Source organism: Arachis ipaensis, chromosome B3, assembly GCF_059453495.1.
Source record: "Arachis ipaensis isolate K30076 ecotype BB chromosome B3, ASM5945349v1, whole genome shotgun sequence".
NCBI lineage: Eukaryota > Viridiplantae > Streptophyta > Magnoliopsida > Fabales > Fabaceae > Arachis > Arachis ipaensis.
In genome coordinates this window covers 1,089,691-1,102,103 of record NC_142438.1, presented here as the reverse complement: position 1 = coordinate 1,102,103, position 12,413 = coordinate 1,089,691, and the positions used below count along the sequence as shown (strand labels likewise).

General features: G+C 32.1%; 1 protein-coding gene across 1 annotated transcript; it reads left to right on the top strand.

Moving 5' to 3' along the window:
* Positions 1 to 5,534: 5,534 nt before the first annotated feature.
* On the top strand, positions 5,535 to 7,517 carry LOC107629412 (xyloglucan endotransglucosylase/hydrolase 2). Its single transcript, XM_088508518.1, has 3 exons — positions 5,535 to 5,926; positions 6,484 to 6,677; positions 6,966 to 7,517. The coding sequence occupies exons 1-3, from the start codon at positions 5,633 to 5,635 to the stop codon at positions 7,342 to 7,344; spliced, it is 867 nt and encodes a 288-aa protein (XP_088364644.1). The 5' UTR covers positions 5,535 to 5,632; the 3' UTR covers positions 7,345 to 7,517.
* Positions 7,518 to 12,413: the final 4,896 nt, after the last annotated feature.

Sequence of the window (12,413 nt, the reverse complement as noted above, 5' to 3'; positions counted from 1 at the left end):
CTTTAATTTTGTAAAAAGTCACTTTCAATACACCCCATAACTTGAATGCATTAATTCATATATTGGCTTTCTCAAGTGTACCATTTTATAGGCTCCTTCCTAAATTCCCCAAAGTTTCTTTTTAAAAAGAGGAAATAAAACAAAAAGTGGATGGATGGTTGAAGCATCAATTTTATGGGATTGATTTGCACTAGTATGCTTCTTAATCTATTAGCAAAAGAAAACATGTTTTCCTTTTCTTTTTAATAAGACATAATAAATCAAAGGAAAAGGTGAAGATTAATTAAGTTCCCAACAACCCATTATACATATACATTCACATAAAATTCAGGTCCATTAGAAGTGCCTACTTCTTCTAACAATCACATATACAAAATAAACTTGCTTTTCAAATAAGGTATCATCATCATTCTAGTGGCTTTTTGAATAGAAATTAAAGGTTGTGGATTCTGCTAGCTGGTTGCCATAAGTTGATTCCCAATTCCCACTGAAAATCTCCATGTGCCTCTACTTAATCTTCATTTATCTACAATAATCAGTCATTAATTAGGGAAGCATATAATTAACATGAGGTGGAAGGTGACGCTTAACGCTAATTCATTCAGAATATGATTGATCAACATATAGTAGTTTATTCATTTGTCTTGAATGGTAATAAAAGTTATCACGTGCAATAATAAAAACCTACAAGCTAAGGTATTAAACTTAGATAGATAATGCATGTGTATGTATTTTAAATTTGGAAAAGTATAGGTACCAACATATTATCTGCCAATTTATTGTCAATAATAATTAATTATTATATTTTAAATACATATATAAAGAGACACATTCAAAAAATATATCTATAAAGACATTTTTATTAAACACAGTCATAAAAAAGACATTTTTATTAGACACATCTACAAAGACATTTCTATTAAACATAATTATAAATAATAGTTGGCAGAAGTTGACAAAAATGTTGTTGGTAACGTAACGGGATTGTTTAGATTTTCATTGAATTCAAAACTTTAAAGGGCTAATCGTAATTTCCAATTGAATAGAAACAACAACAATAATTGTTAGCCCTTGTTAGAGTTGTACTTTGCTATGATTGCTATAATCTTATTCTATACAATGTACCAATATGGAGACCCTCATTTCCATAAACAACATTATTATAGTGGTAGGAATTGTAGTTCATGGAGCAGTAAATTTCTCATTAATAAACTGCCACACAAAGTAGATAAATGAGCGCCGTACTCGTGAGAAATAAATGCATATGGGTTTGAATTTTTGTTTGCTACTTCTTTTTTTATTTTATTATTTTCGATGTCACTCACATCCAAGTGACCAAATCCGTTGTCAGCATTAAAAAAGACAAATTAAAACTGAACTATGCAGCAACAACCAGAGACAGCGCAAGCACGCAGAAAATAGGGTTATCACCATCGCAGTAATGGATAACCATGCCAATGCCATGTCATTGGCGGTCTCGTGACTATTCTCTTGTGTGTCAATAAATGTAACATTTTTGGAACTCTACATTGGATGAAATTGAACATTCAAACCAATTAGTATGGAATTATGTTTAATTTCTGAGATTATTGTGTAATAAAATAGTTTAATCATACTAATTGCATTGTTGAAATCAGATAAAAATATGGTAAAAATTTAAATACAGTTAACTTTATGTAAATTTGATAATTAAAAGTTGTTAGATGATAATATAATCAAATCTGTTAATTGTTGGGGAACTTCAAAAGTAATTTTTTTTTAGTTTTTGACTTATAAAAAATAGTAGTATTAATATCTGGTATAATTTTTAAAATCAAATTGTGGCTTTTTAAGAAGCTATTTAGGAGCTTATACAAAAGTTAAAAAAAATAATTTTTCTCATAATACTTCTATTTTTTATCATATTTCTATAAAATAAGTACTTTTAGAACTAAAAATCCAAATACAAAATAACTTCTTTATAAGCTATTTTTAATATAATTATTTATTATTTAAGTTATTTTTTCAAAAGAAGCTTAATTAAGTTGTTTCTCCAAACTGGACCTTAAATTATTTAACCGACTTTTATATTTTAACTTCGCATAAAGTTAACTGCATCTGAATTTTTATCTAAAAAATATATCATATTAGTATGATTTTAATTCTTTTTTATTAAGTAATTTATTACACTGTAATTTTAGAAACATAATTGATGAAGTTAAAATTTTAAAAATTATTTTAATACAGACAACAAAATAAAAAAAATATTAACTCAATTAATGTGCTTTTTATTCCGTATTAATTCTTATTTTGTATCAAAATAAAAGATATTTTCACTGGAGTCTCCTCCATCAGATTCGTTCAGAACTTGGACAAGTATTTAGGGGTGAACCTTAATCACTCTCGGGTGACACGCGCAACTTTCAACGATGTTTTGGACAAGATTCGGGGAAGGCTAGCCAGCTGGAAATGAAGATTGCTTAATAAGGCAGGCAGACTCTGTTTGCTCAACTCGGTAGTGACTGCGATTCCTACTTATCGCATGCAAGTATCTCTCTTCCCTAAAGGGGTAACTAATAAGATAGAATCCATGATGCGAAACTTTCTATGGAAGGGTCAAGCTGATGGTAGAGGCCTGAATCTAGTTAACTGGAAAGTGTTGGTCACTCCTAAGAAGTTTGGAGGTCTAGGAATTAGAGATCCTTTTTGTGTCAATATTGCTCTTCTTGGAAAACTAGTTTGGCAACTTGTTCACCATCCCAACAAGCTATGGGTTCAACTGTTGACGGAAAAATACCATTCTTCTAAGGATGATTGTTTTAGTCAGTCTCGAGGAAGGGGATCTTATGTTTGGAAGAGTATATGTCGAGCTTGGGATATCCTAAAGGAAGGTTTTAGTTGGTGCATTGGGGATTTGGAACAGAACTTTTGGTTTTGTAAATGGAGAAGAGAGGGGCGACTGTGTCAGGAGATGGATTATGTTCACATTTCTGATTCGGATCTCAGGATCTTGGACCTTTGGTCATCTGGACAGTGGAACCTTGAGAATATCTATTCTCCTCTGAATCAGTCTCTGCAGAGCAACATTAACTCTTACAACCCAGATGTTCAAGCTGGTTCAGAGGTCGGTTGGGGTTGGACTGGTGCGGCCTCAAAGGTTTATGATGCTCATAGTGGTTATTTATGACTCGGTAAGAAGATGTTTAGTTGAGAGGATAGGGGTAATTGGCTTTGGCTTTGGCGTCAACATGTTCCGGAAAAGCACAAATTTTTGGCCTGGCTATGTCTTCGGGAGGCTCTTCCTACTGCTGCATTTCGTTTTAGAAGGGGCATTTCGCACACGGATAGCTGTCCACGATGTTTCTCAAGTCAGGAGTCGGTTTTACATTGTATTCGGGATTGTCCAAAAGCCCAACTTGTTTGGCAAGCTTTAGGGATCTCCGATCAACCAGTGGATTTGATGAGTTGGTTCTTACATAATAGCAAACAGCGCCCCTTTAGATTCTTCTCTGGTCTCTGGTGGATTTGGTGTTCGAGAAATAACGAGATCTTTCATCCTCACGAGCATTGGACCACAGACAAGGTGATTGGTATGGCTTTGTCCTTAGAAAAGGAGCTCCGAAATATTTTTGAGTTGCAACGACTATCTATCCCCTCAACCATTAGTGGCTCTTGGATTCCCCCCTCAGTGGGTACCTTTAAGATTAATTGTGATGCTAGCTATCCTGGCAGTGGTGCTCGAGTTGGTTTTGCTTGTGTTAGCAGAGATTGGAAGGGAAGGTGGCAACGAGGCTGTCTGGGAACAATTGAGAGTCGTAGCATTTTGCAAGGAGAGTTGTTTGCTATTTGGAGAAGCTTTCTTTTAGCATGGGACTCGGGACAAAGAGACATTATATGTGAGACAGACTGTGTGGAGGCTTTTACTATTGTCAATAATTTACAAGATTGCTCTGGGTTTATTGATCCTTTGGTGTTAAAAATCCGAGATATCATGTCTTGGAAATGGCGTGCTGATCTTTGGTTGATCTTGAGAGATGCAAATACAGTAGCAGACATCATGACAAAGACTGCAATGAGGACTATTTCTCCCCAAGTAGAGCTTCCATTGCCTTGGAAGGAGTTTGAGAGTAGTATTCAGTGGGACTGCCTTTCTTAAGCAGTTTCTTGTTTTTTTTTCTTTCTTAGTTTTTGTTTATTTTCTTTTAAGTCACCAAAAAAAAATTTCTTATTTTGTATACACTAAATTGGAACATATTCTTTTAATTGTTAAGTAGAATATGAAAATTTCATAAAATCAGTCTTAACATAAGCAATGTACAAAATTAGAAAATGAGAAATTTTTTTCTGAAAAAATAATAATATCGACATGAAAATTGACTTCTTGAAAAATGAAAATACAAGGGCAATAATAATATAACATATTATATTATATTATAATGAGTCAGATATGAACCTTGCCAGATGGCATTATCTTAGTGGATCCATAATTCATGATTGGTGGTCCCGTGAAGTAGTAAAATACCTTCGTGGCTTTATTCTCCAATATCACAACCCAGTTGGCATCCACCATGAAAATTTCTTTTTTTCTTAAGAGAATTATTTGGTTCCAAATCATACTAAAATGGGGTCTACACACATATGTGAAGGACACAATCATTGTTCACGTACCTAGTTACTTACTTAGCATTCTCTGCACAAACCCTAACCCAAAAAAAATTGAATTTTAAGTGTAACCAATGTCCAAACAAAAGCTACCAGTTTTCATGGATTGCAAAGCTGGCACCAGCTTTAGGCCCCTACAACTTCAAGGTCCCCAGTTAATGCTCACTGACCCCTCCCATACCATATATCATATTTAAGTCGGAGATAATTGACATAGTTATTAAAAGATAAACTCAAATTTTATAAAATATTATTTTTTTTCAAGAAATAATTAATTAATATTTATATTTTTATTATTTTCTATAAAAATTTTGTCCATTCACTACTTTATTAGATGATTATTAATTTACAAAAAAAAAGTAATTTTTACAAAATCGATTATTAACCATTGATTTTTATTTAAAAATATAGAAATAAAATAGATTTTTTATTTTTAAAATGATGAATATTAAACCTATGAAAGTTTTTTCACTTTTTAATTTGAATATGGAAGTAAAAGTGGTGTTAGACTCGAACATGGGGAATACAGGTGCTTCACAGCGATGAAAACTTGACAACAACAAACAACTCGGAGGGTCCGTTTTCTGGCTTTCGAAATTTATATTTGCCCAACCACAAATCGGACCATGCGATTTCTTAAGCAAAATTTTAAAATCAAACAACTCGTATGGTTCGATTTGTGTACTCTGAATTTTTTCTACTTTTTTTAAACACAAATCGGATGGTCCGATTTGTGTACTCCCACAATTTTAAAAAACACCAAAAATTACCATGTTAAAGTATATCACTTATTTTATTTTCATATCAAAATTTTTTAGCCAAGTTTTTTCCCCTTGTCTAAACTTTTCTATATAAAATAAAAAAAAATACACAGCCAATGCAAAACTTCCTTTGCCCACACATATAAATACACCTCTTTGTAACACATTATTTCGTCACAAGAAGCAAGATTTCCCTCTCTGTATCTTTCTTTTCTCTCTCTGTTTCCAAAATGGGTTCTACTTGTACTAATCATAATGGGTTCTATGTGGGTATTATGGTGATTGGGTTAGTGGTGGTCAGCACCATGGTGGGTTCATGTGAAGGTAACTTCAACCAAGAGTTTGATCTAACATGGGGTGGTAACCGTGCCAAGATATTTGGCGGTGGCCAGCTTCTATCTCTTTCCCTAGACAGAGTCTCTGGCTCTGGCTTTCAATCAAAGAGAGAATACCTCTTTGGTAGAATTGATATGCAGCTCAAGCTTGTTGCTGGCAACTCTGCTGGCACTGTCACTGCTTACTACGTATGTTACTACTAATAATAATCAATTACCTCTTCAATTTTAATTTCCTTAATTAATTAATACCAAAACTACATACATGACATAAATTTTGAACCCTTTTTTTCGTACATATTGTTTTGAAAGAAGCTACTTAATTGTTAAAGTATTGATTCTTGGTGAAGTAAAATGATTTATTCTGTTTGTGTTGAATAAGAGCATATATGATTGACCAGCTTTTTTAGAACACTTGACACATCAATCGTTTTCCAACTCTAACTGTACATTCACGAGAAGTGCTATTCTATTATCATGGGCTACAGAATTTTGCTTTAATTTCTCAACAACTATTGCTTTATTCGTTTGTTTTTCTCATTCCCATGTATATGTGTTGCTTTCAAAGTTCAAAAAATAACCTTAAAGTATTAACCGATTTGGTAACTCTACTAAGCGGTGCTTAAAATGCTCGTGACATACAAAACCATAGTTGTTTTTGTGGCTTCGAATTAATAAAAGCATATATTAATTAATTAACTAGTAATTAGCATGCATAACAAGAGTGCTTGTACGTGTTGGTGCAGTTATCATCACAAGGTCCAACACACGATGAAATTGATTTCGAGTTCTTGGGAAACTTAAGCGGTGACCCTTACACACTGCACACAAACATCTTCACCCAAGGCAAAGGTGACAGAGAGCAACAGTTCCACCTTTGGTTTGATCCCACCAAGAACTTCCACACTTACTCTGTCATTTGGAAGCCCCAACATATCATGTAAGTTCTTCAATACTATAAGTTATACTTATTTTAATTTTGTAACAACATTGAATAATATATTGGAAAAATTTCAAATGTACCAGTAACACCGGTTGTTATTTCAATTGTTTTAATCGTTGATTTTAATTAATATATATTATATATATTTTTTATAATTCAAATCAACGGTTAAAATAATTGGGACACCGATATTTCCAGTACACTTGAAACTCTTCCTAATATATATATATATATATATAAAATTGGGGTTTAATCAACTTATTAATAATAATAATAATGATGCAGATTCTTGGTTGATAACATCCCAATAAGGGTTTTCAAGAACGCAGAATCTATGGGTGTTCCTTTCCCAAAGAAACAACCAATGAGAATCTATTCGAGTCTGTGGAACGCAGATGATTGGGCCACGAGAGGTGGGCTTGTGAAGACTGATTGGGCCAAAGCACCGTTCACTGCATACTACAGAAACTTTAGGGCCACGCAGCTCTCATCAGCCTCTCTGAGGCCCAACACGCGCTCCTCTGAGTGGGAAACAAGTGACATTGACGCAGTTGGAAGGAGAAGGCTGAGGTGGGTTCAGAAGTATTTCATGATCTATAACTACTGCAATGATTTCAAGCGATTCCCACAGGGCCTTCCTGCTGAATGTAGATCAAGGTTCTGATGATTATGAATTTCATCAAGTCAAATGCCAAATGCTCTTTGTACTATGTTTACTATGTTTCATTTTAGATTCTTTTATGATTCCCTGCCACTTTTCTTTGTTTTTTTGTACTATATACTAGTTTGTTAATGTATATCCAGCTAAGTGAAAATAAAAATTCTTTACTATCCCAATTCCCAAGTCATAGAATAATTGAATGCCAACAGTTTATAATGCCAATGCGATTGGCCATAAGGTGTGGTTCCTATGAGAGGATTCCAATTTTCAAATGTGGGCCATTTAAAAATCAAAATCAAAATTATGTCCTCTATTTGTATGTTATTGATCAATCATACATATTGATTCTCCAGAGAGAATTTTACCCCTCAAATTCAAGCAAACTATAATTATCATTGTAACTAAGGTTATTAGATTTTTGTTTAATTTAATTACGCTCACTGTGAAATCTATCAGGACTTTAGTAGTTTTAACTTCTTAATTATTGAAATTTCGTAAATAAGAAGGACAACATAATGTTATCTTCGGGTGAAGTGATTCATTTATCATTTTTTGAACATAGTGATAAGTGATGTCTTTTCAGCTATATAATTTGTGACTCTCTGTTTTTTGGGTCTATTATTGTCTTAATTATTGTACTCATATTCTTCATGCAAAAATCGTGTTGAAGTTATTATTATACACGCAAAATCTTAGTTTAGTAGTCATTATATATACTTTGTAATAAGTGCATTTCGGTTCAAAATTTATTGGATAATTTACATAAATAAAATCTTTGCGGGTCAAATTTACACAAAATATAATTTTCGAAAACAAGTTACATTTTAACTCTTATGTAAATTATTATCGCCTACCATGATTTATAATTTTTATATAATTCGATGTACTCTATTGCGAATTATGAGCAAACACCCACTTAAATTTAATCTGCTATATTCTACTTAGTTTATGTTCAAAATCACATAAAATATAAACCGTTACACTCTTATTACGGTTTATGCTCAACGAAATCGAAGCATAAATTGCTATGGAATATAGTGAATTATGAATAAGTAGAATAAAATAATAAACCGCATCAGAAAACAGAAATTTATAATTAAAATATAGATAAAATATACTTTTTGTTCTTGAAGTTTAACAAAAGTTTCAAAAATACTCTTAAGTTTTATTTTGTTTTAATTTTGTCCTAAAAGTTTTCGATTTGCACCAAATATACCATTGGCGCTAATTTTTCAAAAGTTTTATACCTCTTGCATATATATATATAAATATATTTTTTTTTAAATTAAGAGTGAAAGAAGAGGCAGGCTAAGAGGTAATGGTCCCACAATGTTTAAAAAGGTCTTATCAATGATATTTTAATTGTAAATTATTTATTTATTTTTTTATAAATTTCTGTTTCTTGACACTGTTTATAATTTTAGGCTAATTTTTTTTATATTGATTAAATATATGTGTAATGCATTGTTATTGAAAAATTAGGTGTTTTTTTTACATGGTATTTTATTTAAATCAAACGGTCCGATTTGTTTGATGAAAAAAATAAATTACAAATCGGAGGGTCCGATTTGCTTAAAGAAAAAATTAAACTCCAAATCGGATGGTCCGATTTGTATTTTTTAAAAGACAAAACAATGTAAATAAATCGGTACCTCCGATTTGTGTCATCCCATAGCCAAATAAAACACTTCTCTCCTCACACCATATTGTCATACACGTTTTTCTCTCCCACACGAAAAATAAAAAACGACAATTTTATTCTGTTTGTTTATAAACCGTTACATTTTGTAATAATTTATGCTTCAATTTTGTTGAACATAAACTATGGTAGGGATGTAGATTTATGTTTTGTGTGAGTTTCAACGTAAATTGCGGCAGGATATAACGGATTAGAAAGCGGCTGTTACTCGTAATTCGCGATAGAATGTAGCGAATTACATGAAAATTGTAAATTGTGAGAAGTTGTCACAGTTTACATAAAATTAAATCAGGACACGAATGTAATCTATTTTAAAAAATTATATTTATGTAAATTTAATCTCTAATGTTTTACTTATATAAATTGTCCAAATTTAGTTAGGTGAAATAGTAAATAAAATCTTTAAGTATTGTATATGTAAATATAGTATGAATAAATTTGTAATGTCTAAAATTAAAAATATCTAATTTATTTAAAAAAATATACTGAATTACTACGAAGAATTCAGGTTTTTGATAGAGGCTAATTTTTTTTTGTTATGGAAGTAAAAGTGATAATATACTTTAACATGGTAATTTTTGGTGTTTTTTAAATCTGTGGAAGTATACAAATTCTTGGGACTGATTTCTGTACTTAAAATTTTTTAATTTTTTTAAACATAAATCCCTGGAATCGATTTGTGTACCTCTAAGAAATTCCTGGGACCGATTTGTGTATCTCTCACAAATCGGTCGGTCCGATTTCTGTACCTCTAGTTAAACGATCCCACATTTAAATATAACACCCCAACAATCTACATTTAAGAAAAACACCATTACTACTCCAATATTAAAAATAAAAAATTCTCTGATAGACCAATTATTAACAAATTAAATTTTTTACTTTTTACTATGTCTTTGATAATATTCAAAACAGACAAAAAATCAAGCGGCGAAAAAGGGGGAAAAGACAATTATGGAAAGAAGCACTCCGACCAAAGTTGTCCGTGCCTCAAATTTGATTTACGTGACATCATTGTTTCTAAAGTTGTCATAAAAAAGCCTATGGGTTTTCAATAAAATAATTTTAGAATTTTGCTAAGTAAAATACTTGTTAAAGAGTATTTGAAAGATCAATTTTTTATATTTTATTTTCTTTTAATCAACGCTCTTAAAATATCTTTTAACTAAAATCCGTATTTTTATAAATTGCATTTTATTAACACAAGTAGCTAGTGTCTAAACTTATTTGAGTAAGAAAAATATTTTTATATACTTAAATATATTTTTTAAAAAAAAGTTATTTTAAAAAAATTAATAATACTTTAACTTTAAAAAAGTAAAAACAAAAAATATTTTTAAAAAGTCTATTTAAATATATCTTTTTAAAATCAATCCAAAATGACGCTAAATTCACCAAAATACAACTGTCTATTAAGGGAATTAGGAAGTTTTCATCGAAGGACAAACGTTTTAGTTTTGAATGAATTGATATTAGTATATAGCCTTATATAAATGGTTTAAAAATCTCTTGTATTAAAAATTCCAAAAGTATTATCACTATAAAATTTTAAAGCCATAGAAAATATGTATATTTTTTAACAGGTTAGTACTGGTTGCGTTGTCATTTGTGTTGTATACTTATAAAAGTAGTTGTTCATAGAAACTAATCTTCTTTACTTGATCATTTGATTCATCGGTTGGACTTCAATAGTAACATCACCTTAAAAAAAAAGAAAGAAAAAGAAAAACCTTAATACAGTAGACTCCGTATGTAGTTGAGAGATTAAAATCTAATTTAAAGTATTGGGGAGATTTTAAAATAGTAGAACATCTATCATGAATTCATTATTCACGAGCGTTTAGACATATAAGTTTAAAGTAAAACTTTTAAGTACTAGATAACACAACACCAGAACGTTTAATGACTAGAGTTGGTAACTAGTAGGGTATGAATTCTATTTTAATTTAAGCCTATTTATGGGTTGAAAATTTTATTAAAACACTATCCTATTTTATCTGAGTTGAGAATCTCTCAATTCTAACTCTATCCGTATCCTAAAGTTCTAAATCCTACCTTACCCTACCTTGCTCGCAGAAATATCAAATTTTTTCAAAGTAAATATAAAATTCAATCATTTCATATTTCATACATATTAATAAAATAAAAATAAAAAACAAAATTAAAATTACAATTAAAAATAATAAAACCTTAAAAAAATCCAACATAAAATTACAAACATACATATTATAAATATACAAATGTTTTAAATAACTAAATTAACTAATTAGTAGGGATGGCAACGGGTCCCATGGGGCGAAGACATGTCCCCCGCCTCCAGAAACCCTCCCCGTCCCCGCCCCGTCCCCGTGACGGTACCGGGGGCCCCGTCCTCGCTGGATATTAGGATATCTGCGGATATCCGCGGGGTTTGGAGAAATTGAGGAAACAAATAAGAAAAAATTTAAAAAGAACAAAATCCAGTAAATAACAACAATTTCACAAAAATCTCAGTATTATGATCCAATTTTACAGTAAAAAGTTAAGAATCCAAACTCTAATTCCAATTTTATAGCAATAGAATCTAACTCTAATCCAAATTTATCAATCAACAAAATCCAAACCCTAAACATAAACCTAATTTCACATTAACAGAATCAAAACCCTAAATCTAAAATCAGATCACATAAACAGAATTTAAACCCTAACTCCAATGTCCCAATTTCATAGCAATTTCATCAATCAAAAATCAAAACATACATTAAAACCAATTTAATCAATTAACAGAAACATCCAACTTATTGTAAGGTGGCCGGCCACAGCGACAGAGCATAGTCGTCGTCATCGTCGTTGAGTAGAGCGACCTAGAGTCGTGGTGGGAGAAGCGTCATCGGCATCGTGGAGCAGAGGCGTTGTTGGAGGAAGCTTGTCATCATCGTCGCAGATCTGAGGCTTCGTTGCGAAGCAGAGGTGGAGGCGGCGGTGAAGCTAGCAGCAAGCAATGAGCAAAGTAGTGAGAGGAAGAGTGAGCGGCAGTAGTGATGGAAGAAGGTGAGCGACGGCAGCAACGGAGGAAGAGTGATGAGCGGCGGCAGTGATGGAAGAAGGTGAGCGACGGCAGCGACGGAGGAAGGTGAGCGGCGGCAGAGACAGAAGAAGGTGAGGGACTGAGAGTGAAGACGCCGGCGACGCAGTTCGAAGGAAGAAGGAGGAGGTGGGAGGTGTTGGAGATTAGAGATTGAGTGAGACGACTGTGAGAGAGAGGCTCGTGTGTGAGACAGTGAGAGTGAAGTGGGTGAGAGAGAGGCACAAAGTGTGTGGTTTGAGGGATAGGGTTTCAAGAAACTTATATATATATATACGAAGGCATTTTTGTAATTTTACAATCACGGGT

Excerpts from the sequence above, each read along its gene's own strand:
- LOC107629412 (XM_088508518.1), top strand. The coding sequence starts at position 5,633 with ATGGGTTCTACTTGTACTAATCATAATGGGTTCTATGTGGGTATTATG. Across the intron at positions 5,927-6,483 it reads GCACTGTCACTGCTTACTAC|TTATCATCACAAGGTCCAAC; the intron begins GTATGTTACTAC and ends GTGTTGGTGCAG. Across the intron at positions 6,678-6,965 it reads TGGAAGCCCCAACATATCAT|ATTCTTGGTTGATAACATCC; the intron begins GTAAGTTCTTCA and ends ATAATGATGCAG.